We start from the raw sequence: 27,546 nt of genomic DNA on the forward strand, positions 1-27,546 counted from the left end.
CGATAACTAACCATGCATATATGTTTGTTGTTTTTGTAGATGAACGCGCCTATACACGGCATTTTCATTTAGTCAATCGGGCGGACTTGGAGACCGTTTTACAAGCGGCGGTTTTTGTGAATGACAGTGATGGCCAAGTCCGTGCAGCTCACAAAATACTAGGGTACCCTCCGGTTCAGAAATCATTCGGGGACGCGAAGCACGTGATCAGTGCCCGCCGTCCTTGGCTTCCAAAAATCACCGTAGTAGAGAAGGGATTTTTAATCTCGTAGGAGCCAGCTGTCCCCAAGAACCTCCCCCTGGTGGGCTCCTCTTCATCTCATCAAGCAGCAGAGGACGAAGGTGAGCCAGATCAGCCGGAGGAAGGGTTCGGGGTATTTGACTTAGTCTACCAATCCGAGGACCCTCTTGGTGACCTAGGTGACCCAGCCTTGTCCGAGGCGGAATTGTCATTAATAGGCACCTCTTCTCAAGCCGAGATGGGAGTCAAGAGAATACCTTTAACCCCCCTTCTTCAACTCCTCGAGGACCAACCAGGGAAGGATACCCAGGCGGCAGCACAACCCACTGCCCCTCCTCCACCACCTCGGCCCCTTACAATCCAAACCAGGTCATCCTCCACCAAGTCTCAGCCACAATCCACCCGCCTCGAACCTCCCGCCTCCTCCCAATCAGCTCGGTCTCCTCGACCTGAAGGTGCTGATTCCAAGAGAAAGAGGAGCCCTAAGGGCAAGGACATCGTGGACGAGGGAAAATCCCAACCTCCTAAGGAGAAGGATGAGACTCCGCGCATAAAACAACTGAAGATCGGACCCCAAGGCAAAGGCAAAGGACCCGCAGTTCAAACCTCTCAAGGCAAGGGAAAAGGAATTGATTCCCAATCCCTACCGAGCGCTTGGCTTCCTGCCTCAATGCTTCACGGGGGTCCATTACTGGAAACTGCCTCTCTGAGGGACCTTGGAGACGGCGAGGGTGGATACGTGGCGGATGCATTAGGGAGAACCATGTTACTCCCTAATGACATGGATGAGCTGAAGAGAATGAGGATGCAGGAGGTTTTTCTCAGTACTAAGAGATACTTGGGCATGGTAAGATTTCTTGAAATCTTACACTTTATTAACTCTTGTCACTGGTTTGTCACTCACTACACGTTCATCTTTCTTGACAGGCTCTCCAGGCAACCTATAGGATGGAGGAAGAAGTGCACGACAGGAGTAAGGCGGCCGAGAACGAACGCAAGAAGCGCATAACGGCCTCAAAGACCCTCGAAGCTTCTGAAAACGAACTTGCCAAAGTCAAGGATGACTTAACAATGACTACCCGCGAGAGGGATAATGTCTCGGCGGGCCTTGCTAGTGCCCAAAAACAGGCCAAGGACCAAACCAAGCGCGCAATTGAAGCCGAGGACCAACTGCGAACAGCCAGAGATCTGATCGAGGATTTAAATAAGCAGCTGGCCGCGGCTCTGCATGAGAAAGGAGTGGCAGAATATGCCCGTGATGAAGCCGTAAGGGCAAAGCAGGAGGCCGAGTTTGCCAGGAATGAGGCAGAGGCCTCCAAGAATGCGGCCGAGGACGATGGTTACAACATGGGAGTAGCCGAAACCCAAGCCACCCTTAAGGCGCAGATTCCTGGAGTGTGCAGGTTTTATTGCTCCCAGGTCTGGGAAGAAGCATTGAAGCGAGCTGGGGTGGACGCTTCATCAGATTTGTGGAAGGCAGAGAGCGTATTCTATCCGGCGGCCATCCGCGAGACCACTTCCACCAGCTCTGCGACCACGGATGATCAACTCGAGGAAAGGGTCACCCCGTCGAAAAACCTACAAGCCAGTGGTTCCTCTAGCAAGGCGCCCAAAGATGGAAAACTTCAGGATGTGATAGTGATACCGTAGCATGCGGATCCTGGGGCACCTACAGAGGTTACTGAGCCCGAGGTTGGCATTCAAGTGCCCAGTACAGAAGAACCAGCCACACTTGCACAGCCGCCACAAGCTATTCCCCTTACTGTGGTCCCTCAGAGTACCAGTGCTGACCCTGTTCAGCCTTCCCCAGAAGGAACCGTCATTCCGGGCATCGAAGCTAATCTTGCTCCCATCTCCCAAGATGTCACCGACAAAAAAGCAGAAAAGTAGAAACCTTCGTTGGGCTTTTGTATTCGTTTCTATTTGAACGATTAACTTGTTTCTTTTCCTTTCACAAACTTCCTAATTTATTGATGGTTTACAAGCATTTGAACACGTATATATGAAATCTTGTTTTTCCTTTTTCCTTCTGATTACATCGTTAGCCGCCCTCGTTGATGCGCGCTATTTGCTTATGAACTCTGCGCTGATTTATTTTAACATGTACAAATAGCTATGCATGCAATACATTTATCATCATGTTCCCCGAACCCTAATTTACTTGCACCCACAAAGGCCTTAGATTCATTCCTAACCTTCGTCTTACGAAGATATAAGCACCATTTTCGACGTCACGCATAATAGCTAAATCTTGCTTAGTGCCTGGTTTTCCTCATCCAAGTAGTTGGTTTCCCCATAGGCTTGAGTCCATGGACCATGCAATGCCTTGGTTCTGTCCAAAACCTAGTTTTCCTCATCCAAGTAGTTGGTTTCCCCATAGGCTTGAGTCCGAGGATCATGCAATGCCCTGGTTCTGTCCAAAACCTAGTTTTCCTCATCCAAGTAGTTGGTTTCCCCATAGGCTTGAGTCCGAGGACCATGCAATGCCCTGATTCTGTCCAAAACCTAGTTTTCCTCATCCAGGTAGTTGGTTTCCCCATAGGCTTGAGTCTGTGGACCATGCAATGCCTTGGTTCTATCCAAAATCTAGTTTTCCTCATCCAAGTAGTTGGTTTCCCCATAGGCTTGAGTCCGAGGACCATGCAATGCCCTGGTTCTGTCCAAAACCTAGTTTCCTCATCCAAGTAGTTGGTTTCCCCATAGGCTTGAGTCCGTGGACCATGCAATGCCTTGGTTCTGTCCAAAACCTAGTTTTCCTCATCCAAGTAGTTGGTTTCCCCATAGGCTTGAGTCCGAGGACTATGCAATGCCCTGGTTCTGTCCAAAACCTAGTTTTCTCTTTGTGTGGGATCTTGACTTTATGGGAGTTAGCTCCTCAACCAAGCCCCTAAAGTTTATCCATACGATTAACGTTATCAAGTACCTAGTTTGCTCTTTACGGGGGACCCTGGCTTTAAGGGTGTTAGCTCCTCAGCCTAGCCCCTAGTCCAGAAACGTAGCCCCTAGCAGAACTTTATACTAGAACTCTATAACCAACGGTTAGAAATAACGAAGAAACTCTATCGACCCACATCCTATACCTACACACAAGCCTTTCCCACAAACGGCGCCAATTGTAAGGACGCGATTCGTGGCGGACCGTAACAGTGTCGGGTTCGCACGTAAAAAGGCCCCTAACAATATCATTTGTAGAGCGTGGGTTTGGAAGGCTAGGCCTTGGTTGACAGGCGGTGGGTTTTTCGCGGTGTTCGTCCAAGTTTAAGTTTTCCTTCACCCCTGGAGTCTTTCTCCTGGAGGTGGGTTGGGAGGCTTTGGTTTTTGGCCATTTTTCCCAACCCCCTTGTTGGTGCACCTTCCTTTTTATTATATAGTCCGTCTTGGTTGATCCTGACCCTCCACTTGTAGGTCAGGCAGGAGCTTATTTATGTATCCATCCCATCAACCGTCCCTTCTCACTTTCTATTAGTTACATGGATCGAAGTTTACACCGTCCAAACATCTTTTCTCATTAATCAGCTCTGGGTATTGGCAGGTGCATTTACTGAAGAGGGGACGCATTTTCCCTGGTCCAATTTCACACCCTGCTTCCCTATGGGCCTCATTCCGTTCACATCCCCTAAAGGGGGCTGTTTGGGGATTGCCTACACCATGGTGTTGGTCTTCCCATTGAAGCTCTGTAATGCCGAGGACAGGGTAAGTGCTCAGCCGTTCCCCTTGCTACCTCGGCCACTGATCATTCGTCTTCGGCAAGATACCTCCTCGGCACGGGCCCTGGGCCCAGATAGAGTTTGGGCCGAATTGCAGACCTCTCGGTCCCACAAGTCTATTATATGATTGCAAAATCTATATGTGAATGTAGGGGTAAGGGCCCAAGATCGCATATTGGGCCTTGGGCTTTGTCCGAGGGGATAAACAAGTCCGAAGAGAAACTACTAATGATGAGACATTCTCAAATCGAGACTTATAAGTGGAGCAAACGAGTGGTTGTCTGAGGAGTACATACTCCTTGGACTTGTGAATATGGTTCAAAAAATATAACCCAACAATTAAAATGGCTAGCCGAGAAGGTATAATGACAGAGACGTGTTTCGTGGGCATGAGAGAAGGAAGAGAACCTAAAAATATCTAAGAGAAGACTGACACCACCGCATTAAATGCACAACAGCTACTTTATTAGCCGCATTTATGTGGAGAAGACCTCTGAACAGTGTCACATTAGCTACCATAACTCACAGAGCGCCAAGAAATGTGGCTGATGGGACAAGCACTCAAGTGGGGGTTCAGATAATCGACAAGTGGAGGATAAAGATGACACCAAAGAAGATATATAAGGTAGAAGACTCTTCATGGAGAAGGAATCGAAAAATAGAAAGAGAGGACACTGTAGCAACTTAAACTGTCTTATTATCCCACTGTGATCAATATATGATGACTATGGCCTCCTCGGACTGAAAGTGCCTTGATATCAACTCCTCTTGTTTATGTTTGACTGCCATTTAATCCAACTCTAGTCGTTGTCCAATTCGTTAGGTCTTAGTTCTTAGTTCTTTAACCAATTTTTTACAAATTCATTGTATTGGGTTCATTGGACCAAGTTTCCATACATTTTGGGCTTGAGCTCCAAATTGTGACCTTACAATGAATTTGATGATGGATCAGCTAATTAAAATGTTTACAAAGGTCAAGTTGAATTTTGTAATATTTGATAATCCACCACACGTGATAGTTAACATGCAATTTTTTTTAATATAAATTTGGCTTTATTATACTAATTTACCCCTTTTATTACCCAAAAAAAAAAAAAAAACTATTGTGCTTGAGTCTATTTGTGCATACTTTTTTTTTTTTAAAGCATACTAATTATTTCCACTGAAAGTGATTGTAACCTGCTAAAGATAATAAAATATAGAGCCTGATGGGCCTACCTTAATGGGCTTGACGGATTGGAACTGTTGGGCCTATGTAAAGATGGTCCCACGCGCTTTGAAGGCCCATCGCTGACAGACATAGTAAGGGCCCATGATCCGAAATCTCTATCGCCTAGAAAAGCCCTAAGATCAAAAAAGGGAAATCCTTGGTCACCACGCTTTGGAGAATTTGTATTAGAATCCCACATAGAAAAGATTTGGAGGTCAAGAAGAAAAACCAACTCTCTACCACTATAAAAGGACTAACATTTTCGCAAATCAAGGTACAATGAATTGACCCTCTCTAGCGCTCTAGAGTGAAGAGACGAATTCTGACTTGACCTTCGGAGAGTGTTTGGCCGGCACCACACCGGTGCTCTCTAAAGGTTTTCTTTCGATCATTCTTGTTGTGCAGGTTCGCTTTGAGTCGCAAGTACGGTGTGACCTATTGGTGACAATTTTCAACGTCATCAGTTGGCGCCGTCTGTGGGAAACGTGTAGCACTTCATCGCTTCCTAGACAAAAGAGTTACATGGTACTCACTCGCTCAATGGCAACCACGAATGACGTTCAAGAAGAAGAAGCCCCTATGACTGCCCTTGAGAAACAGGTCAGGACGCTCGCCACAGCCGTGGAGCGCCTCACCAAACAAAACCACGACCTAGAAGAGCAGCTGAACCAAAAGAATGCAGCGGTCAATAACCAAGGAGCGGATCAAGAAGGGACCAATGCTGAAAGGAGAAATCATGACGGACCACAGGAGAGTAACGCCCCGAGCAGACCAGTGCGACGGGACATTAGCATCCCTTCCCTAACGGATACGGCTCCACAATCCATCATCGCGGATATGCAGGCGATTAAGGAACAGATGGATGTAATGATGAACGCTCTCAAGGGGTGAGTGTCAAGTGATCTTGACGACCTTGTCAACCGGACAGACTCGCCATTCACGACAACCGTCAACTCCTTTCCCCTGCCGAATAAGTTCCGCATGCCAAATATGGATAGTTATGACGGAGTCAAGGACCCTCTAGATCACCTAGAGACCTTCAAGACCCTGATGCACCTTCAGGGAGTGGCAGACGCGATTATGTGCAGGGCCTTTCCTACAACCCTAAAGGGCGCAGCAAGGATTTGGTTCAGCCGGCTAGCACCCAACTCCATCAGCACCTTCAAGGAACTAAGTGCTCAATTTACTACGCACTTCATCGGAGGACATCGGTATAGAAAATCCACGGCTTGTTTAATGAATATCAAGCAGCGAGAGGAGGAGATGTTGCAGGCCTACATATCACGCTTCAATAAGGAAGCGCTCTCGATCGACGAAGTCGACGACAAGATATTGGTAGCAGCATTCACGAATGGGCTGAAGGGGGGTAAGTTTTTGTTCTCCCTATACAAAAACGACCCCAAGACCATGTCGGAGGTGCTTTACAGGGCCACCAAATATATGAACGCTGAAGACGAGCTATTAGCCCGAGAAGATAGACCCAAGAAAAGAGACAGACAAGAGGATCCCCGACAAGACCAGGGTCGAAAGAAAGGAAGGATGGGAGACCGAAGGGAGGACAAACGTCCAAAACCCACGGGCGGAAGGTTCACAAGTTTCACCCCGTTAACCGCACCGATAGACCAAGTCCTAATGCAGATTAAGGACAAAGGGTCCCTGACGTTCCCAGGAAAGCTGAAGAGTGATCCCAGCAAAAGGTCCAGAGACAAATATTGCCGCTTCCATCGTGACCACGGCCACGACACGGCCGATTGCTACGACTTGAAGCAGCAAATCGAAGCCCTTATCCGACAAGGGAAGTTGCAGAAGTTCGTCAACAAGGGGAGAACGGATCAACCCCCACAAGAACAACACCCCCGCCGAGAAGACGAGTGACCAAGACCCCCATTAGGGGACATAAGAATGATAATCGGAGGAACTGCTGCGGTCGGATCGTCAAAAAATGCTCACAAAACATACCTTCGGATTGTACAGAATGTCCAGTTGGCGGGCACAGTGCCAAAGATAGCAAAAAGAGAAAGCCCTGTTGTTGGGTTCTCGGAAGAGGATGCACGGCGCCTACACCATCCACACGACGATGCCCTTGTCGTCAGCATGTGGACAGGAGACTACAACATGCACCGAGTGTTGATCGACAACGGCAGCTCGGCCGATATCTTGTACTATCCGGCATTCCAGCAAATGAGGATTGACAGGGAGCAGCTAATACCGACAAACGCCCCGCTTGTTGGTTTCGGAGGGAGTAGGGTATTCCCTTTGGGCGCGGTAACGTTACCGGTGACAATAGGAGATTACCCCCAACAAATCACCAGGAACGTGACATTCTTGGTGGTCGATTGCTCGTCCGCCTACAATGCTATTCTTGGACGACCTACGCTCAACTCGTGGAAGGCGGTAACATCAACTTACCACCTAATAATCAAGTTCCCAACGGAGTATGGGGTAGGAGAGCTACGCGGAAGTCAAGTTGCCACACGAGAATGCTACGTAGCTATGATAGAGATGCAAGACCAAATCCAGGCCTTGAACATAGAAAAGCACCGAACGATGGCAGAACCCATAGAGAAGCTGGAGGAGATAACTCTTGACAGTTCTAATCCGGACAGAACAACCAAGATCGGAACGCTTGCCAAACCCGCAATCCGTCAAGAGCTCGTAGCTTTCTTGAGGAGTAATAAGGATGTGTTCGCCAGGAGCCATGACGACATGCCGGGAATCGATCCCTCGGTCATGGTACACAAATTGAATGTATTGCCCTCATTTCCACCCGTCCAACAAAAGAAGAGAGTGTTCGCACCGGAACGAGACCAAGCAATAGCGGAAGAGGTCCGCAAACTCCAAAAGGCAAGCTTCATCAGGGAAGTCTACTATCCCGATTGGCTGGCGAATGTGGTAATGGTGAAGAAAGCGAGCGGCAAGTGGCGGATGTGCGTGGATTTCACCGATCTTAACAAAGTGTGCCCTAAAGATAGCTATCCCCTTCCAAGGGTCGACGTCCTAGTAGACTCAACGGCTCAACACCAATTACTAAGCTTCATGGACGCTTTCTCGGGTTATAACCAGATCCGCATGCACGAGGCCGATCAGGAGAAAACTTCGTTCGTAACCAGCCAAGGACTATTCTGTTACAAAGTAATGCCATTCGGCCTGAAGAATGCGGGGGCAACATACCAAAGGCTAATGAATAAGATGTTCGCGCAGCAAATCGGGAGGAATGTCCAAGTCTATGTCGACGACATGCTGGTGAAGAGCCGGAAGGAGGAAGACCACCTGGAAGATCTTAAGGAAACATTCGATACGCTTCGATCCTACAACATGAAACTCAATCCGGGAAAATGCGCATTCGGCGTAACGGCAGGCAAATTCCTAGGGTTCATGGTTTCCCAGAGGGGGATGAGGCTAATCTGGACAAAATCCGAGCCATAGTAGAAATGGCCCCCCTGCGAAATGTGAAGGAGATACAAAGCCTTAACGGCAAGATAACGGCATTAAATAGATTCGTGTCGAGAGCCACGGACAAGTGCTTGCCCTTCTTTCGCACATTAAAGAAATCCTTCGAGTGGACGGACGAGTGTCAGCGAGCGTTCGAGGAATTAAAGGCATACCTATCTTCACCACCCCTATTGAGTCCCTCGCAACCTGGTGAAGAACTTTTCCTTTACTTGGCTGTCTCCTCTGTCGCCGTCAGCGCGGCCTTAATTAGAGAAGAGGATAATGCACAGAAGCCTGTATACTACGCCAGCCGGGCGCTCCGCAGTGCCGAAGAAAGATACCAACCTATGGAGAAACTCGCTTTTGCATTGGTCACGGCGGCTCGCAAGCTCAAACCCTACTTTCAAGCCCATACCGTGAACGTAATGACCGACAAGCCCTTGCGAAGGGCACTGAGTAATCCTGAAGCCGCAGGTCGACTGACGCTGTGGGCAATAGAATTGAGTGAGTTTGATATCAAGTACCGTCCACGTGTGGCCATTAAAGGACAAGCTGTAGCCGACTTCATAGCAGAGTTTACGCGTGACGAGGACAAGGGGGCAGAAGAACCCCCCCAGTGAAGCATCTACACCGACGGATCATCCAATCGGCGAATTGGAGGGGCCAGCATAGTATTGCTGTCACCTGAAGGAGACAAGATCGAATGTATGGTCCGTCTCGACTTCCCCATTACCAACAATGAAGCAGAATACGAAGCGGTGGCGGTAGGACTCGACCTAGCCAAAGCCGCCGGAGCTGAAAGTGTGGTCGTTTATTGCGACTCTCAAGTCGTGACCAATCAAGTAAACGGAGATTATGAATGCAAGGGGGAAAGGTTGAAGAGATATCTTGATCAAGTAAGGGCGAGAGTCAACGGGCTAAAAGCGATGGTCGTCCAAATCCCCAGGGGAGAAAATGAGCTCGCCGATCGGCTAGCCAAAGCTGCTTCAGCAGAACATATGATGACACTGGGTAATGTACTTTCCTTTGTTCAACTCTTTCCACTAATAGACCCCGACAATATGTAGGAGATACGCTCCGAAAGAAACTGGACTACACAGATAACTTCATACTTAAAGGACGGGTTACTGCCAGAAGAGAAGGGGGCAGCGAGAAAGCTAAAAGTCCAAGTGGCAAGGTTCGTCTTAATAAAAGACATTCTTTATAAGAGAGGTTTCTCCCACCCTTATATAAGATGCCTCGGGGTTGAAGAGGCAGACTACGTAATGGGAAGTACACGAAGGGATATGCGGGAACCATTCTGGATCGCGGTCGTTGGTGCATAAACTGGTACGAGCTGGGTATTACTGGCCAACCATGCAGAAGGATGCCGAGTCTTACGTTAAAAGCTGCGACAAATGCTAGAGGTTCAGCAATTTTATCGGACAGCCAGCTGAGGAGCTGACCCCTATAACGGCTCTATGGCCGTTCGCTCAGTGGGGACTAGATATCATGGGACCTTTCCCAACGGCGGTAAGGCAGCTAAAGTTCTTGGTAGTGGGTATTGACTACTTCACAAAATGGGTAGAAGCGGAAGCCTTGGCCACCATTACAGAAAAGAACATTAGAAGTTTTGTCTGGCGGTGCATTGTATGCAGGTTTGGTATTCCTAGAGTCCTTGTCTCAGATAACGGGAGGCAGTTCGACAACGGCCACTTCCGGGATTTCTGCACACAGCTAGGAATAAAAAACCACTACTCATCACCCGCCCATCCTCAGGCTAATGGCCAGGTTGAAGTCACGAACCGATCCCTATTAAAGATTATCAAGACTCGGCTCGAGGGGGCAAAGAGCATATGGCCCGAAGAATTGTCGAGCATACTGTGGGCATACAGGACAACGGCGAGGACTCCAACAGGAGAGACGCCATTCCGACTGACATACGGGAGCGAGGCGGTCATCCCAGCAGAAGTTGGGCTCACAAGTTACAGGGTTCACAACCATGACGAAAGCAGGAACGACGAATCTATGAGGCTACAGCTGGACCTGATAGATGAGGTAAGGTCGGTGGCGGAGCAAAGGATCGCTAGATACCAGGATCGCATGGCCAGACATTACAACTCCCGGGTCCGACACAGAAACTTCCAAGTAGGAGACCTCGTACTCAGGAGGGTCATAGGTGCAACTAGAGACCCTACACAGGGAAAATTCGGCCCCAACTGGGAAGGACCTTATAGAGTCACGGCATGGAAAAGGAAAGGAACATACCACCTGGAGACAACAGATGGAGAGAAGCTACCGCATCCATGGAATGCCGAGCATTTGAGAAAATACTACCAGTGATAGTAACACGGTGAACGGCAACCAATTTTCTTTTTGGCTTTTTAAGTTTTCTATAAGTTTTTCTTTTAACTGTTTTTCTTTTGCTACAATCTTGTCGTGCCTTTTTTAAGCCCAAGGGGGCAGGCACTTTTCCTTTACGCATCTCTATAATCAGATACAATTATGATCTTCTACTTGGATGTCATTACAATTGTCCACAAAGTTAACGAAAGCTAGATAAAAGTCCACGAGACGGACGAATACAAAATGAAGTCCACAAGATGGACGGAGCATCCCACAAGGATGATAACCTCCTACAAGGATGTTCACTTTAAGTCCACAAAGTGGACGGATACAAAGTGGAGTCCACAAGGTGGACGGATCACCCAAAGGGTGACGGCTTAAAGTCCTCGAAGTGGACGGTTATCCTACAAGGTTGTTCACTTTAAAGTCCACAAGATGGGCGAATACAAAATAAAGTCCACAAAATGGACGGATCACCCACAAAGGGTGACGGCTTAAAGTCCACGAGGTGGACGATCATCTTTAAGTCCACAAGGTGGACGGATACAAAGTGGAGTCCATAAGGTGGACGGATCACCCAAAGGGTGACGGCTTAAAGTCCACTAGGTGGACGATTATCCTACAAGGCTGACCACTCGAAGTCCCACGGGACAAACAGAAGTAAGTCCACAAAGTGGACAGCTCGCCCTACAAAGGTGACGAATGCAGTCCAAAACGGACGGATGAAATAAGTCCGAAAGTTGGACGAATCGCCCCCCAGGGGTGACGAATATAGTCTGATCAGACGAGCCATCCCACACGGATGACAATTTGAAATCCAAAATGGACGGATCACCAACATCGTGAGAGAACAGTCCACGAAGTGGACGGATCACCAACAGCGTGAAAGAACAGTCCACAAAGTGGATGGATCACTTAAACGATGTTAAAATTTCCTCAGCAAAGTGAACGAACCATCAAAAAGAGGAACACGATTAGCCGTCCACAAAGTGGACGGATCATTGACAAGATATGAACTGTCCACACAGTAAACGGATCACCGAAGAAGTGAACGAAATCCCAAGTCCACAAAATAGACGGATCATTAAGTTAGTAAAAACGTGCCTCAAAGGTGACGGGTCGATAAAGCTGATAGGAAATCTATCCATAAAATGGACGGATCTCCCAAGATGGCAAACAAAGATCATAAGTCCAAAAAATGGGCAGATAACGGGATGTTTAAATGTTGACGGACCATCCACGTGGTCGGATAATATATCATCCAATTGAACAGATCAATCAAATACTAAAAATAATAAATCTGCAATGTGGACGGGTTCCATACGACAATAGAAAGCATAGCACTAATAAGCTAACAAAAAGCCGAGAAGGCAAACGTTTAATACAATAAAAAGAGGACGGATTGTTCTCAAAATAAATAAATAAGCCAAAAGGGGACGGATCATCCTAAATGTAAGTTACATGAAAATTAATCTACTTTCTTCGGCTCAGCAACTTGGACATCCTTCGACGGAACAGACTCTCCGTCGCCCTGAACAGCATCTTCACCAAAAAGGTCGTCCGTATTTTCTGAAGCGACGAGCAGAGCAGATGTCTGATCTTGATCACTAACGGTTATCATGGACACGTCCAGATCTGGGTAGGCCTTTTTTATCTGACGGAGTGCATCGTCAAAGCCTTGAAGGAACGATCCCCCCAACTCCTTCAACAAAGCCTCAGAATCGCGATACTCATTGACGGCATCCTCCCTGGCCTGACGGAGTTTCTTCTTCAAATCCTTTACCTCATCTTCTTTACCCTTCAAGGCCTTCCCAGCTTCCTCCGTCCTCTGTTCAAACTCTTTCCTGGTCTTCTCAGACAGGTCGAACTTCTTCTCCATTGTGGACTTCCACTTATGCAGTTGGCTAAGCTCCTCCTCCGTCTGCTCAGCTTTTCACCGTACACGTTCCAGAGCCGCTTCACGGTTGAGGCAGCGGTCCATCAAGCCCTTCATCATAACCAAGGACTGAAATAAACAAAATTAAAAGGGTGTTAAATAGAAAACTAAGAAGAGTGGACGGACATACAATGACGGATAAAAAAGGTTACCTATGCAACGGCGAATAACCCCGTCTCCCCCATTGCCTCCGTCGAATGATTCCCCAGATCCTCGTAATCCTCTGCGGAAATTATCGACGAAAGCTTCTCCAAAGCAAACTTCGAGTCGTCACGGAGAAGGGGAGGGGACTTCTCCTCGCTGACGGGTGGGGCCTGCATTAAGCCCTTACCGGATCCATGTTTAGCTGGGGTGACGGTCTTAGCACCCTCAGCCATCAAGCCCACAACGGGTTCCAATGGAACCTTCGGCTGCTTGTGTGGACGATCAGACTTTGGCGGCTGCTTCCTCTTAGCCGACGACCCCGGCACCTTGGGAACCACAATCTCACCCGTCTTCTTTTGCTCGACGGCTAGCGATTTTATCATTGCCCTTCTCTTTGCGTCGTCCATTTCTGCAATACAGGACGGATGAAGATGTTTTCTCAAATTGAAGGCTAATTTCAAGAGTAAAAGTTGACGGACTCACGTTTGTGTATTCTTTCATTGTATACAATGGCCTCGCGGGTAGGTTCTGGACCGTCACAATACCAGTGTATTGTTTTCGGATTCACTAACTTGGCCCAGGTCCTTTCTTTCGGCTTAGTTTTTCTGCAAATCTTTTCAAGGAAACTGAATTCCTCAAGGCTAACTTGCGGGCGCCGTCTACCTACAGAGAAAGACGATCAAAATATGCACATAAAAGTGGACGGGTATGAAAAAGTATTAAAAAAAAAAAAAAAGGGGGACGGGTGCATACACGATTGGTTTATTACTCCCCAGGTTGTATCAACAGGCATGTACGCCGTCTCTCCTGGACGGTTCATCCATCTGTCACCCTCCAGGAAGAAGTAGCGACTCTTCCAGTCTCTATTTGAGTCTGGGGTCTCAAAGATAATCTTCAACAAGGGACTTCGACTAGCAAAACGATACATCCCCCTTGATTTATCAATCTCGTCAGGACGGTAACAGTGAAGAAACTCACAGACCGTCAATCTCCTTTCCCCATTTGACATTACACCATAAAGAATCTTCATTGCTATGAAGACCCTCCAGGCGTTCGGAGAAATCTGGGTGACGGACAGTCCCAGATAGTGCAAGAGTTCCCTATGAAGTGTAGAGAGCGGGAACCGAAGTCCTTCCTTCAACACCTGCTCGTATACTCCAACACCTTCTACCCCTTCATAGTAACACTTCTCCGTCACATAGGGTAGACGGATGGGAATGTAATCCAGAATCTGGAAGTTGGTTCTAAAAGTACTGAAATGTCTCTCCCTGATGACAGATGTGAACCTATGCACTGTCCACTCTGGTAACATGATGAACTGCCTTAGTCCATCAGCACCTACAACGGGCTCCAGTGCTTGATTCCCGTCGTCAGCAAGACCCTCTATCTCAACTATCTCCACATCCTCATTTGTTGAGGACGAAGAGGATGCAGACGGACTCCTATCTTCGCCAGGACTCTCTTGGTCTTTATGATCGGACGGGTATACATTCTCGTATTCCGTCCCGTCACGAACCACCGACTGGTTACTTGACGCACTAGACATTTTCTACAATTGATGATGAAACCTAAGACTGACGGGTTTGAAAGCATTGACGGGTATAGAAAGCCTAACAACAATGCAAGGACGGAAATGTAACTTGATTATGGTATTAAAGTAAATACTTACCACACTTAGCGGAGGATGGGTGACGGTTGTTGTAATCGGTAGATACTCGCCCTCGACGGAGTGCTCTGACAAGGTTGACGGCTTCGCTCTGACAGACGATTTCTGGTTGAAAATTGTGAAAATGGGAGAGTGAGGCGCCTTATATATATATAGGAGATGCACGGAAGACGAAGCGACGCTTCGATCCTATACAACGGCCATTCAGAGATTGACACGTGGCATGCTCAATAAATGTTGACAACCTGTCAGTACGCATCAACAGATTGTACCCTTCATGTAACCGTCAACTTGATGAATCTTCTTCTGACGGGTTGATCCATCTGGAACCGTCATCCTATCTTGCATGAATCCGTCAATCAATTTAAACCTTCTTTTTGTCTCACGGATCCCATTCCGTCATAAAAATACCCGTCATACCCCTACGTTAGGATCGTCACCCCATTGATCCTTTGACCTAAAAGCGGACGGACCATTGGGGTGAAGGGGGCAACTGAAGATGATAAAATATAGAGTTTAATGGGCCTACCTTAATGGGCCTGACGGATTGGAACTGTTGGGCCTGTGTAAAGATGGTCCCACGCGCTTTGAAGGCCCATCGCTGACAGACATAGTAAGGGCCCATGATCCGAAATCTCTATCGCCTAGAAAAGCCCTAAGATCAAAAAAGGGAAATCCTTGGTCACCACGCTTTGGAGAATTTGTATTAGAGTCCCATATGGAAAAGATTTGGAGGTCAAGAAGAAAAGCCAACTCTCTACCACTATAAAAGGACTAACACTTTCGCAAATCAAGGTACAATGATTTGACCCTCTCTAGCGCTCTAGAGTGAAGAGACGAATTCTGACTTGACCTTCGGAGAGTGTTTGGCCGGCACCACACCGATGCTCTCTAAAGGTTTTCTTTCGATCATTCTTGTTGTGCAGGTTCGCTTTGAGTCGCGAGTACGGTGTGACCTATTGGTGACAATTTTCAACGTCATCACCTTCAATTTTTTTTTTTTTTAATAAGAATAGTTGTTACTCCCATTGGTCTTGTAGCATAATGGCACCTGGTTCTACTGGTAACCGTTAGCTCGGGGTCTCTATCCCCTGCAATTATCTAGCCAAAAAAAAAATAGTTGTTATTAATTTTAATTTGAATTCACGAGTAAAATTATATTTTTATTTACCAATAATAACATGTTACTTAAAATTTGTAAAGTACATTTCTCTTTTCTTTTTTTTAATTCCAAAAAATAAAATAAAAACATTTTTCGATCGAATTCAGAACTCACGTGTATTAAATATTTTGATACTTTCCCATCTAAAACCAAGGTGCTCTCTATTACTGGTTACGACTATAATCACCAGGGGTTTTGAAAGTTATAAAATATATATTAAAAAAAACATTTTTGACATGGCTTCTCGTAAAATTTACCATAATGCTTGATCAGCTAAATCCTAAGAATAAACCCTAGTTCTCACTCTCCCTATAGTTCACACTCCTCCACACTCATTTCTCAAATCTTGACTGTCCGTTCAGCGCTCGCCGGCTATCCACGGTCATCAATTCTGGTAAAGCTCTAATCTTGGCTTCTTTCTCATCTCTAACTACAAGCGTAATAACACTACGGCTGTGTTTGGTTCTCGGGAAAGTAAAAGGAAAATGCTAGAAAATGGTTTTTATTTTCTTCTTCTTCTGTGTTTCGCATCTTGATAGAAACCTGTAAATCTTTATACAACATTAGTCCACAGAGCTGTTTTAGGGGATTACATATTTATGGATATTGGTTAATTGATTTTACATGTCAATTTTTTATATAATGGGAAATGCAATTTTATATGTTAAGACATTGGTGATTGGTTTCAATTTCTGAATTTATTTATAATTTTCTTGTTCCCCAGGATTTTGCTAAGTCTTTGAGGGTGTAGTATATTTGTTGGGTCGAAACTTTGAGCAAGGGTTTTGGGTATTGAAAATTTATATTACTTTCTTTGAGAGACATGAGCTTGAGGCACTTAGTTTCTCGGAAAACAATCAACAATCTATCAAGCACCAATGGGAAATCACCATCAATGTACCCGTATATTTACAGGAATTTCACCACAATTACTGCCCCAATATCTTCTCGGTTTCATTTTCCAAATAGTGATGGAAGCTTTAAACCCCTCCAAAACCCTAATTGCCTTAAACCCATTTCGTCTTTCAGTACGCACATTCACTCTGCTGATGGAACTAAACTGAGCCACTTGGGTGGATACCCAAAACTCAATTCAGAGGAATTTGAGGAGGAGGAGGAGGAGGAGGAGGAGGATGGGACCATGAATGAGTTCTTGTCCCGATTTGTTTGGATAATGCGTGGGAAGCTCTATGAAGTTTACACTGACTGTGATAAGGAGACAATTGAGGCAATGCTTTTGGTCGTTGTTGGGAAAGTTGTGTCGGAGATGGAAAAGGGTGGTCTTGAGCAGATGCTTGGTGCCGCAGTGGCCGCTCCTTCACAGGATTTTAGTGAGGATTTATGGAGAACAGTTTGGGAAGTGAGTAATATGGTTTTGGATGATATGAGAAAGGAGAAAATGAAGGAAAAGATGAAGGGGTTTCTGCAATCTGAAGAAGTTAAGGAAATGTGCAGGTTTGCCGGTGAAGTTGGTATTCGCGGGGATATGCTGAGAGAGCTTAGATTCAAATGGGCTCGCGAGAAAATGGAGGAAAGTGAGTTTTATGAGAGTTTGGAGTGCATGAGAGAAGAAGCTCGAGCCCAAGATGAAGGGGAGAAATCAGAGGGCAAGCAAGCTGAAACAATGGGTGATGAGGCTGTTATGGCTGAGGAGAAGCCTAAAGTTGTTAGTCTTCCTAAGAGACGAGGGAAGATTAGGTACAAGATTTATGGTCTTGATCTCTCTGACCCAAAATGGGCTGAGGTGGCTGATAAAATTCATGAGAGAGGGGAGCTCATTTGGCCTGAGGAACCAAAGCCAATATCTGGGAAATGCAAACTGGTGACTGAGAGTATTCTTTCATTGAATAAGGAGGAGGATCCATCTCCAGTTTTGGCTGAATGGGTAGAGCTTCTTCAACCTGGCCGGATTGACTGGATCACTTTGCTTGACAGATTGAAAGAGCAAAATAATAGTGTATACTTTAAGGTACGCCAATTTATTTTCCTGTTGTGCATATTGTTTTCAATTTAACAATATCAGCGTTTAACTTAAATTAAATATAAGAAAACCAAATAAGATTTGTGTGTAATATCTTTTAAAAGCTTATAAAATGCGCATCTCCATTGATCATTCAAATAATTCTCCAGAGTTAGATGTTAAGTATATACTCTGTCTATAACTTGATTTCAACCTTTTACTAAGGTTGCATATCATCATCCAACATTAGGAGCTTTGAGTAGTCTGGCATCACAAAATCACAGTCAGCAACAATTTCATTGTGCTTGTTGGAGGGATTAACTCCAGTATGTTGATTGCAATTTGGAGGAAGGCACTTGGTTGCAATATGCAATGAAGTAGTGTCCTATTGAGGTTTTATGCATATCTGTGAACAGGAAGTTTTTCTAGGATACATATATGATTCTCTTTTTCTTTTTTTTAGTTGTGGACTGTATTATACTTGAACTTCTTCCAGATGAATATATTTGAATGTATTGTGTCTTTTGAAGGGATCACATTAAGTGCTTTTGTTTAGATTTTGTTATATATGGTATGTTTCTGGTTGCTCTTGGTTATGTTAAAATGCCTTTAAAGCCCAGCAAGTATTTTGTCTATGCTTCACTAAAGCAAATATATTTTTCATTGTTGCTGGACACATTGGCTCTTGTAATAATTAGGGGTATGTACAAAAATAAATAGAGTGGAGAATTGTGTACTTGGAGCAATGGATCCATAGAAGCATGGAAACCCATTGCCTTGGGAACAAGATTCAAATGGAAACTGGACATCAATGTACATTCATGTTCTTTTCTCTTAGTTGATAGCAGAATTGCTATCCTAGTGTGCTTTTCATGCATCTATATGTGACTCTTGTCCAGGTTTCTGTACAATGTTGGTTCAGTAGAGAAACGTCATTTGAATTTGGATGTATGCTTGTACATGTCAAGTGTGAAAGTGTCGGAACATGCATGTGCACCTGGATAACTTTCTAATTTGTGAGTTAGAGTTATGAAGGCTGCTTTTTGAATTTTCCATGTTCATTTGGTTGATTTCAAATTATTTGTTTTGTAGGTAGCAGAACTTGTACTGTGTGAAGAGTCGTTTCAAACAAACATCCGTGACTACTCAAAGCTTATTGATGCCCATGCCAAAGAGAACCACTTAGAAGATGCTGAGAGAATTCTTAAGAAGATGAATGAAAATGGTATAGTGCCTGATATTTTAACAGCCACAGTTTTGGTTCACATGTACAGCAAAGCAGGCAATATTGAACGTGCCAAAGAAGCATTTGAAAGTTTGAGGAGCCAGGGATTCCAACCAGACATGAAGGTCTACAACTCGATGATCATGGCATATGTAAATGCTGGCCAACCCAAGTTGGGTGAGTCACTGATGAGAGAGATGGAGGCAAGAGACATGAAACCCACACAGGAAATTTACATGGCATTACTTCGGTCATTTGCTCAACGTGGTGATGTTGGTGGAGCAGGACGAATTGCAAACACCATGCAGTTTGCAGGTTTTCAACCAAGTTTGGAGTCTTGTACTTTGCTTGTTGAGGCATATGGGCAATCTGGCGACCCTGATCTGGCAAGGAGCAACTTTGACTATATGATAAAAGTTGGGCATAGACCTGATGACAGGTGCACTGCTAGCATGATTGCAGCATATGAGAGGAAGAATTTATTGGATAAGGCTCTAAATCTTTTGTTGCAACTTGAGAAGGATGGATTTCAGCCCGGAGTTGCCACTTACACTGTTCTTGTGGATTGGTTGGGTAAATTGCAGCTAGTTAACGAGGCTGAGCAGCTATTGGACAAGATTGTTGAGCTGGGTGAGGCCCCTCCTTTTAAGGTGCATATAAGCCTTTGCGATATGTACTCAAGGGCTGGAGTGGAGAAAAAATCCCTTCAAGCACTAGGGGCTCTGGAGGCTAAGACAGAGCAACTGGGGCCTGATGACTTTGAGAGGATTATAAATGGGCTTTTGGCTGGTGGCTTTATGGAGGATGCTAAAAGGATACATGGGCTGATGGAGGCCCGGGGTTTTGCTGCATCAGAACCACTTAAGGTGGCCTTGATGGCATCTCAAGCTTTTAGCCGCAGGAGACCTACAATGAGATAGTTTGTTGGTATTTTGTGAATATTTCTCAAGTCTTTTGCTGCTAGAAACAAACAATGAGATTGTTCTATAGTCCAATTGGAAGCCATAGAACACAGCAAGCAGCAGGTTATTATCCATAAAAGGGGTGAGTTTAGGCTCTTCACCAACATCATCTTAGCTTATTATATGAGTTTTGAGATGGTTCCCATGCCCATATTTTTTGGTGCCTTCTTCCATAATAGACATACATTGTGTCAATAGACACAGGCAAGCATTTTATTATGTACTTCAATTTTCTGTTTTTAGCATGCCCTGTATCATTATGTGCTCATAGGTTGACTGACCTTTAGCTCTTCTATGGTGAATACATTCCCGCAAGGGCAGTTCACGAAACCCCAGCATATGGGACTGTCAATCACTCCTGTTAAGACTCAGTTTTACATTTTTTTTTTTTTTGGTTTATTTATTTTTTCCTGACTGATCCTGCTGGAGATATCAATTCATTCCTGTGATTTGCAACAAGCTCATCATGATATGAATCTTGAATATATTTCTCTTTTCTTTTTTATTACATGTCTGCTATACAATTTAAAATATTTCCGCGTCAAATCATAATTATTCATTACCAGCAGCATGCTCTCAAATGTAAAATTGTTTGATTCTAATAGTAGTCTCCTTTAATGAACTCATTCATTTGCTTCAGTTCTCCACTTTGCTCATTCACTACTGCTCTTACAACATCTACAATAGAGATCATGCCAACTATCTTCCCATCAATGACTGGAATATGCCGTATCCGATTTTCTGCAAATGTCAAGAATTCTTATTAATTCCTCTTCAACATTGTTTTACATAACAATGACCAAAGAAAATTACTCGATTTTTTTTTTTTGGTAATTACTATATATGAATTCTTAACATGACTATCACCTGTCATTAGCTGCATTGCTTGGAGAATATTGGTATCAGATGTCACTGTTATTAATTTGTCCTGCTGAAGGTAAATATTTAAAGCGGGTTAAAACACTAGCTGGTTGTCCTTGGTATTTTCCAAGGGGATTAAAAGTTACAAGGAAAGCATGAAATAGAACCTTATCGGTCATAATTTCCCCAACTGTTGTATATATGGGTGATCTTCCCTGCGCGACTATCTTCCTCGTATAGTCTGCTTGCCCATTCATTCCATAACCAACAATAATCAGAATAAAATAAGTTGTTGAGTGAGGACATTCCCAACTGTTTAATGTAATTGGACTTATATGGCTTGTTGAAATTATCCACACACAAAAAAAACAGCATTTTGGTAAATTCTGACTCTGTTGAGCCTACTTTTCTGCTATGAAAATCAGAGTTTGGGAATGCCATGAATATTAATCAATTACCTCTTTCAGTGATTATTCCTGCAAGATGTTCCTCTCCTGGCTTTAGTACCACTAACGACCCAATATTATTTTTAGCCATCTGTAATATCAAGGTGATCATTGTGCAATGCATGTAATTTCAATTAAGGAAGTTTTCGGACTACTGAAATGTTATTAAGATTACATTTTTGACTGCGTCGATGACAGCATCATTGGTCCGGCACCACAGCCAGGAACCAGTTTTTTCTTCTCCCTTAGTCATTAGCACCTCTGCCACTGTTACATTCTCCAAGCCTTTTAGCTGTTCGGGTGAAGAGGAGGTAGTGCCTCCAAAAGTGAATATTTTCCCTCTCCCATGTGAATGTTGCAAAATTGCAGCCTTGAGTGTTTCCTGGCAAGATCGTACTGCTCTGAAAATTCCTTGCATTTTTTTTTTCTCTGTTCATACAAAATCATTTTAATATTTCCAAGTGTATATAACCTTCCTCCCCTTTGGCCTTAGTATTTGATGTTTTATTCTATATCTATCCATTTAACTTCAAATTCAGATTCTTCATTACCCTACCAAGACATTATTTTTGCCTAGCTGATAGATATAGATGACATAATATGCAAGTGGAGGGTCAAGACTCAAGAAGAACATCGCATGCTATTACAATAACATTTTTTTTTTTTAATAATTCGAAGGTTAAATTGGGAGAGGTGGATATCTCCATTGAAAACATCAAGATGCATTATTCAAACTACAAGGCTCTTAAAACAATATTGTTGACTTAAAGGTTGGATTGGATTGGCTTGGGTTGTATTGGCAAAGATTAACAATGTCCATCTGGGTTAGGTGTTTAGAATCTCACGGGACGGGTTTGAATTTGGATTTTTCAATTTTTTACAGGCTTTGATATTTGTTCTCCACCTTTCATAGTTCTATTATAACAAAATCTCTTCAAAATTGAAAAAGCATGAAAGGTGTCCAAACTATCAGAAAGTAGAACATGAATTGCATTGCAATAGTTTCATAAATGTTAGAAATAAATAAATAGAGGGGAAACAATTACATGAACTTTTACTAGATTGCTCTAATTTATGTTAAAGAATTGTCAGGTTATATTCAAAGAGAATGAGATTAGTAAATAGGAAGTGACATGGTAACATACCTTGGCTGCAGAGAAGAAAGGTTGAAATTAATCGGATGCTCTCCTAATGATGGCAAATGCGTAAGGTATATGTAATGTAAACTAATCCATGTACGGCAATTTCAAAAGAATGGCATAAGAATATCTTGCCGTAATCTCTTGTAAAAGTACTTTCTTTGAATTCCTTTCTTGAATGAGTGTGTGAAGGAAGGGGAAATTTTTTTTAGATGTTTTACTTCTTTGTCACGTTGCTTTTACGATGTTGCATGATGTGGAAAGCTTTCTCTTCATCACTGAAAGTCACGTACTTTGCCCCATAACCCATTGTATATGGAAAAGAAATGAGCTTCTTCTACACACAAATTCACAACCAGTTTTCAGAACTTGCTAAAGGAATTTTGCCATTAATGTCAATTTTACATGTACCCAACACTGGTATCACTTTCCCATGAGCCTATAGTGGCAAGACATCTCAACAAGTTGCAAAAAAAAGTCATTTGTATGTGTCTCTAACTTATTGAATGAATTATTGGCAAGACATCTCAACCAAGGTTATTGATCTAACCCAGAAGAACAACGAGCCATGGCCAAATGATGTCTTTATTTTGTTGAGCAAGAGTATCAGGAAAGATATTGCAAACCATATGTGAAACATAGCAATTGGTTATTCTGGATCAGCTTATGAAGGACAATCCTACACTGAAGAACTAGACATGAACATGTTGTCATGACTAGGCGTCAGAGCATGTGGATTGAATGAAGAATTCCAGACCATGTACGTTCTGTTGGAGCAAAAAAATTCCTGTATATAGCATTGAGACGAAGAGGCTCTCAGTGATTTGGTCCTAGAAGTTGGATGAGCATACACTGGTCAGAAAGGATATTTCCATGCAAATAGACTTGAATATGTAGTTGATGCTAGACTCTTTTAACTGTTTCAATAAATCTGAGATGAAAAGACACTAAAGTTTCGGTCTGTTTTTCAGGTAGGAAGATTCATGATGTAAAATTCACATAAATTGCAGCTATTGAAACTATTTGTTATGATCAACAATTCTACTGGATTTCAGGGTCATGTGAAGGCTGATTGTCACGAACCTGATGCCCTGGAAATGAGAGTCATGGTCAACATTTTCTGTTGAAGACTTGTGTATGCAAATGGGAACACAATCCCACAAAGATAGGATGCCAGTTGCACATGTAAATGATTGCCTTGGCATCCAATGCATTCTGCTTGCTCAAGTGGAATCATATTTGACCAAGGAACTTACAAATCTTTAATTGTTTCCTTCGGATCTTTTTATCTGTCAACTATTAGACATATCTCTGTCCAGAGCTGTAAATTAGTGAAAATATAAGTAATAATGTTTTTTTGAAAAAAGCAGAGAAAATTACGAAAAAGGGCAAGTAAAGAAAGAGACATTAGAGGCTCAACCCCAGAGTCAACTAAACTCTTAGAAGAGTAAACCTCAAGGCAACATATACGAAATGCTGAACCTAGACCTCAGAAGAGGAAAATAAAGAGGAATCAAGAGCCTCCAAAACACGCAAAGCTGAAGTCAACACCACCCTGGCCAATAAGCTTAAAAATGAGTATGACCAAGTAATCCATTCAAAGCCAGATAATCATACAAAGTCTCTAACGTTTATGACCAAGTAAGTAATATCAATGCACAAGAAACTTTTTTATGACCAGGTACTATCAATTTCAAAAAATAACATTCTCTAGAAGTGTTGACGTTACATATTTGGGGATAGTCATACAACTGCCTTTCTGTAAAATATTTTTGCAGTCATTGCCAATACATAGAAGTAATACCTGCAAGATGAAGGGTAAAGCCCCTACAACTCTTCCATTAAAAACAATATTTACAATTAACTTTCAGGGAAGACTAGCTTGATAATGACTCATTGTGAAAGGCGGTAACTCATTCACAAGCTGGTTTAGTGTCGAAGCTGCTCAAGCAGAGTGCAAACGCTTGGAAAGCGGAAAGAGGATAGCGGTAATCCATGGTGAAAATGTCTTTCCCAATTTTACCAAATTGTAGTATTACTTTTTCTTGTTCTGCCAACGGAACATTTTGATGATTCTCTGCAGCTGCAACCAGCTGAAAATTCTTAACAGAGGCAACTGTAACACGTCCTTTGAAATTTAGGCACCAACATTGCAGCTGCTCGTGCCATCTAGGAGCTTTGTTTTTCAAAACCAGAGAATCCCTTGTGTTGGGTGTTGATTCCAGTGTCTCGGCAAGGCTGGTGGAGCTGAACTCAACAAGTGGCTTCTTTCCTTTTGAAATTGAAAACAATGAGCATTGCTCATCATGGTGATTTTTGAATTCCATTGGAGTAGGGGCAGTGCCCCCTTCTTGTATCGCAGATATGGGGATTGAATGCATTGTGCACTGCATTCTCCTTGGACCTCTGGTGCGGAGGACATTGAGCTCATAAGATATAGTAGCCACATTGTAATTACCCGCGGCAGGTACCTTAGGAGATACCTGCTTTGGACGGATTCTTCGATGTGACCTAGAATTCGATTGGATTGACAAGTCATGTGGAGGCTGACTATCATAGACGGAAAACTTGGTCCCCAGGAAATTAGACCTGTTCAAAATATGCTGATCAAACACATTGCAGAAGAATGCCTTAAAGTAAAGATCCAATTTAAGTAGAGCAAACCTCAGCTTTCCAACATAAGAATTGCTTGCTCGAGAGTAATCATCTTGAACTAACGATATTACAAATTCTGTACTCGTTGCCCTTCTGATCTTTTTTGCTGCCAACAATAATTTACTCGTATCCGAAGACAGAGCTGTAGATGGTTTTTTTTCAAAGCAAAGCATATATTAGGGGTTGAAGCATATAGTTAGCAGTACTTTCTAAAAACAAAATGTTTTGGGCGACAAGGAAGATTAAAAGTAAAACAGTCCAAAAAGAAACCTAGTTTCTCACTGCTACATCAGCCAAATTTAAGAATCCATAACCCTAAAAATCACACAACATTAAGCAACTGAACTCCATAGCAACCATAGTCATGCACTTATTTTTCCTAGAGACCCATTTTCTAATCAATTGGAAGAGGAAATTGCTAGACAATGCATTTCCTTTACCATCCAATCAAAAAATAAACCGAATGAGTCAAGACCCAAGAGGGATTGCATAGCTCAAAATCTGTACTTCAAAGTTCAAAAAATAAATCCAATTAGGACTACTATGCCTAATTAAATTTCAGATTTCACGTTTGAGTTTAAGGTTGAGCTTGATAATTTTTCCCTCTTTCACTAAATTCCTCTCTCAAACTCCAATTGAATTGAGCCAAAAACGCCTATTTTCAATTCATCAAAAGAGTAAAACAACAGAAACATTTACCAGGGCTCAGACCAAGATAGAGATGATAAGTCGAGGTCGCCCTTTCCCTCTTTATAAAGCATTGGATCGGAGCATCCCTTGGGCCAGGCTATTTACACATATTAGCAGAAAAGAAACAAGATGTCAATACACACAAAGCTCAATCCCGGGTCTAAAAGAGGTGATTTTTAAAAGAATACCTGTTTGAGTGAGATGGGGAAGGTGAGTGAGCCACATTGTTCTGGAGTTTTAACAATCTCTTTAGTGACATCTCTCCAAGACCTGCAAACCGAGGCGCAAGCCACGACGTCTTTGCGAGCAGGCCAAGCCGTCTCGCTTGCTTCGACGCGTTGAATTATATCTAGAAGCAATTCAGGAGGCAAATTCGACCACCGGCTCTGCTGCTGCTCTTGAATCGTAACGAATGCTGCAGTCAACGAAGACGACGTCAACGATGAACAATCCGGCGCGATGTGAGACTTTCCGCGCCGACAATAACGCGCACTACTTTTCCCATCTTCTCCTCCTCTTCTCTTCGATATGCTCCCTATTCCATCTCGAATCTCCTTCGTCAGCTCCCGAACTATCGCTTTGAGCGACATCGTCTCAAACTAAAAACTCGCTGTTTGTCCAAAATTCAAAAACATACATATAATAGCGTTCTAAATTAGCAGATCTAGATGTACAAAAAAGAAATCAAAGGTGCAAAATATTGTGAAAAACGAAAATATCTTCTTTTATTTTTTTTGCGAAAGTCAAGATCTAAAACATTCGAAAATGTTCTTTCGAGGAAGCTCAGGTAGTGGTAGTACCGGTGTGGTGACGTTATATATGACGAAACTATCCAGGGAAGTTCGATGAAATTGCGGATCGGGACCAAGCGAAAAGTAGAGAGAATATTTTATTATTATATTTTCATAGTTTTTATCTAAAGAGGTTAGAGCAATGTGTGTCTCTCTCGGACAAACCAAAAAGAAGAAGAAGAAGAAGAAGAAGAAGAAGAGGAGAGAAAAGGCGGTGTGGGACCAAGGATAATTTAGAAAATGCCTCTTCTTCCTCTTTCTCCGAAATTTCCCTCTCTATTCTTCTTCTCTGTTTGTTTTGTTTACTCTCCACCTTTGCACTTAGCCTTTTAGGGGTTTCGCACCAACCGCTACTCTCTCAGCCTCTGAGCCAACAACACAACCTAGCTTTGCTTGCTTTTTCTGGGATCCCCCCAAATTATCTTATCTTTTTAAAAACGTATTTTTAACCACCACCCTCCCCACTTTTGCTTTTGTCCGTTGAATTCATGGGTCTACTCTCCTGTGCTTTCGCTCACACCCCAGTTTTGATCACATGAAATACCACAAATTTGACCGTAACTGTAAACATGACAATGTGGTAGCGGTAGAGAAAAACTTATGAATTTATATAAAAATGACTTACAACCATGGCCAACTAAGATTGTACAGTTGCAGTAAAAGTTGTAAAATTTCACGTGGTATTATTTTTTTTTCTGTCTGTGTTTTTCTTTTTTAATAGATAAGTTTAGAATTTTTCTTTGTAATTTAGACAGCGGTACATTTATGACAATATCGCTCTATTTAGAATCTGTTTATTTTGTTAAAATTAAATTTTTTTTACTAAAAATACGGTAAATAAAGGTAAAAATTAGTTGAAATAATACAGTGAAACTTATGAATAATAATACTACTAAAAAGTACAGTGAAACCCATAAATAGTAGTAAAAATAAACTGAATAGTAAAATAAGCTGGCAAAATTAAACCATGCAAAACGCACACGAGATCTCAATA

At 43.3% G+C, this 27,546-nt stretch overlaps 3 protein-coding genes across 4 annotated transcripts; 1 reads left to right on the plus strand and 2 right to left on the minus strand.

Annotated features, from left to right (window-relative positions):
- Nucleotides 1-16,046: 16,046 nt before the first annotated feature.
- Nucleotides 16,047-20,516, plus strand: LOC115974351 (pentatricopeptide repeat-containing protein At1g62910). Its single transcript, XM_031094673.1, has 3 exons — nt 16,047-16,217; nt 16,548-17,792; nt 18,876-20,516. The coding sequence occupies exons 2-3, from the start codon at nt 16,647-16,649 to the stop codon at nt 19,926-19,928; spliced, it is 2,199 nt and encodes a 732-aa protein (XP_030950533.1). The 5' UTR covers nt 16,047-16,217; nt 16,548-16,646; the 3' UTR covers nt 19,929-20,516.
- On the minus strand, nt 20,220-22,493 carry LOC115974353 (CBS domain-containing protein CBSX3, mitochondrial). 2 transcript variants are annotated; one of them, XM_031094677.1, is made up of 6 exons: nt 22,423-22,493; nt 21,453-21,706; nt 21,290-21,368; nt 20,999-21,072; nt 20,838-20,898; nt 20,220-20,711 (listed from the first exon to the last, which is right to left on the minus strand). In XM_031094677.1, exons 2-6 carry the CDS (start codon nt 21,693-21,695, stop codon nt 20,569-20,571), a joined length of 600 nt encoding a protein of 199 aa, XP_030950537.1. In that variant the 5' UTR covers nt 21,696-21,706; nt 22,423-22,493; the 3' UTR covers nt 20,220-20,568. The 2 variants fall into 2 exon arrangements, with proteins under 2 accessions (XP_030950537.1, XP_030950535.1); XM_031094675.1 differs by having other exon boundaries at nt 20,838-20,901.
- Nucleotides 22,494-24,062: 1,569 nt separating this feature from the next.
- On the minus strand, nt 24,063-27,109 carry LOC115974352 (tubby-like F-box protein 5). The gene is made up of 5 exons (XM_031094674.1): nt 26,562-27,109; nt 25,950-26,371; nt 25,771-25,858; nt 25,081-25,213; nt 24,063-25,005 (listed from the first exon to the last, which is right to left on the minus strand). Exons 2-5 carry the CDS (start codon nt 26,349-26,351, stop codon nt 24,330-24,332), a joined length of 1,299 nt encoding a protein of 432 aa, XP_030950534.1. The 5' UTR covers nt 26,352-26,371; nt 26,562-27,109; the 3' UTR covers nt 24,063-24,329.
- Between the last annotated feature and the right edge of the window lie 437 nt (nt 27,110-27,546).

Source organism: Quercus lobata, chromosome 2 (assembly GCF_001633185.2).
Source record: "Quercus lobata isolate SW786 chromosome 2, ValleyOak3.0 Primary Assembly, whole genome shotgun sequence".
Lineage (NCBI taxonomy): Eukaryota > Viridiplantae > Streptophyta > Magnoliopsida > Fagales > Fagaceae > Quercus > Quercus lobata.

Bases quoted from the DNA above. Each gene is read 5' to 3' on its own strand.
- LOC115974351 (XM_031094673.1), top strand. From the start codon at position 16,647: ATGAGCTTGAGGCACTTAGTTTCTCGGAAAACAATCAACAATCTATCA. The intron at 17,793-18,875 runs GTACGCCAATTT...TTTGTTTTGTAG, and splicing joins ATAATAGTGTATACTTTAAG to GTAGCAGAACTTGTACTGTG.
- LOC115974353 (XM_031094675.1), bottom strand. From the start codon at position 21,695: ATGCAAGGAATTTTCAGAGCAGTACGATCTTGCCAGGAAACACTCAAG. The intron at 21,369-21,452 runs GTAATCTTAATA...TTGATATTACAG, and splicing joins TCATCGACGCAGTCAAAAAT to ATGGCTAAAAATAATATTGG. The intron at 20,712-20,837 runs GTGATAGTCATG...TGACATTTGCAG, and splicing joins AGCAATGCAGCTAATGACAG to AAAATCGGATACGGCATATT.
- LOC115974352 (XM_031094674.1), bottom strand. From the start codon at position 26,351: ATGTCGCTCAAAGCGATAGTTCGGGAGCTGACGAAGGAGATTCGAGAT. The intron at 25,214-25,770 runs GTAAATGTTTCT...AACCATCTACAG, and splicing joins CTATCTTGGTCTGAGCCCTG to CTCTGTCTTCGGATACGAGT. The intron at 25,006-25,080 runs GTTTGCTCTACT...TATTTTGAACAG, and splicing joins TCTTATGTTGGAAAGCTGAG to GTCTAATTTCCTGGGGACCA.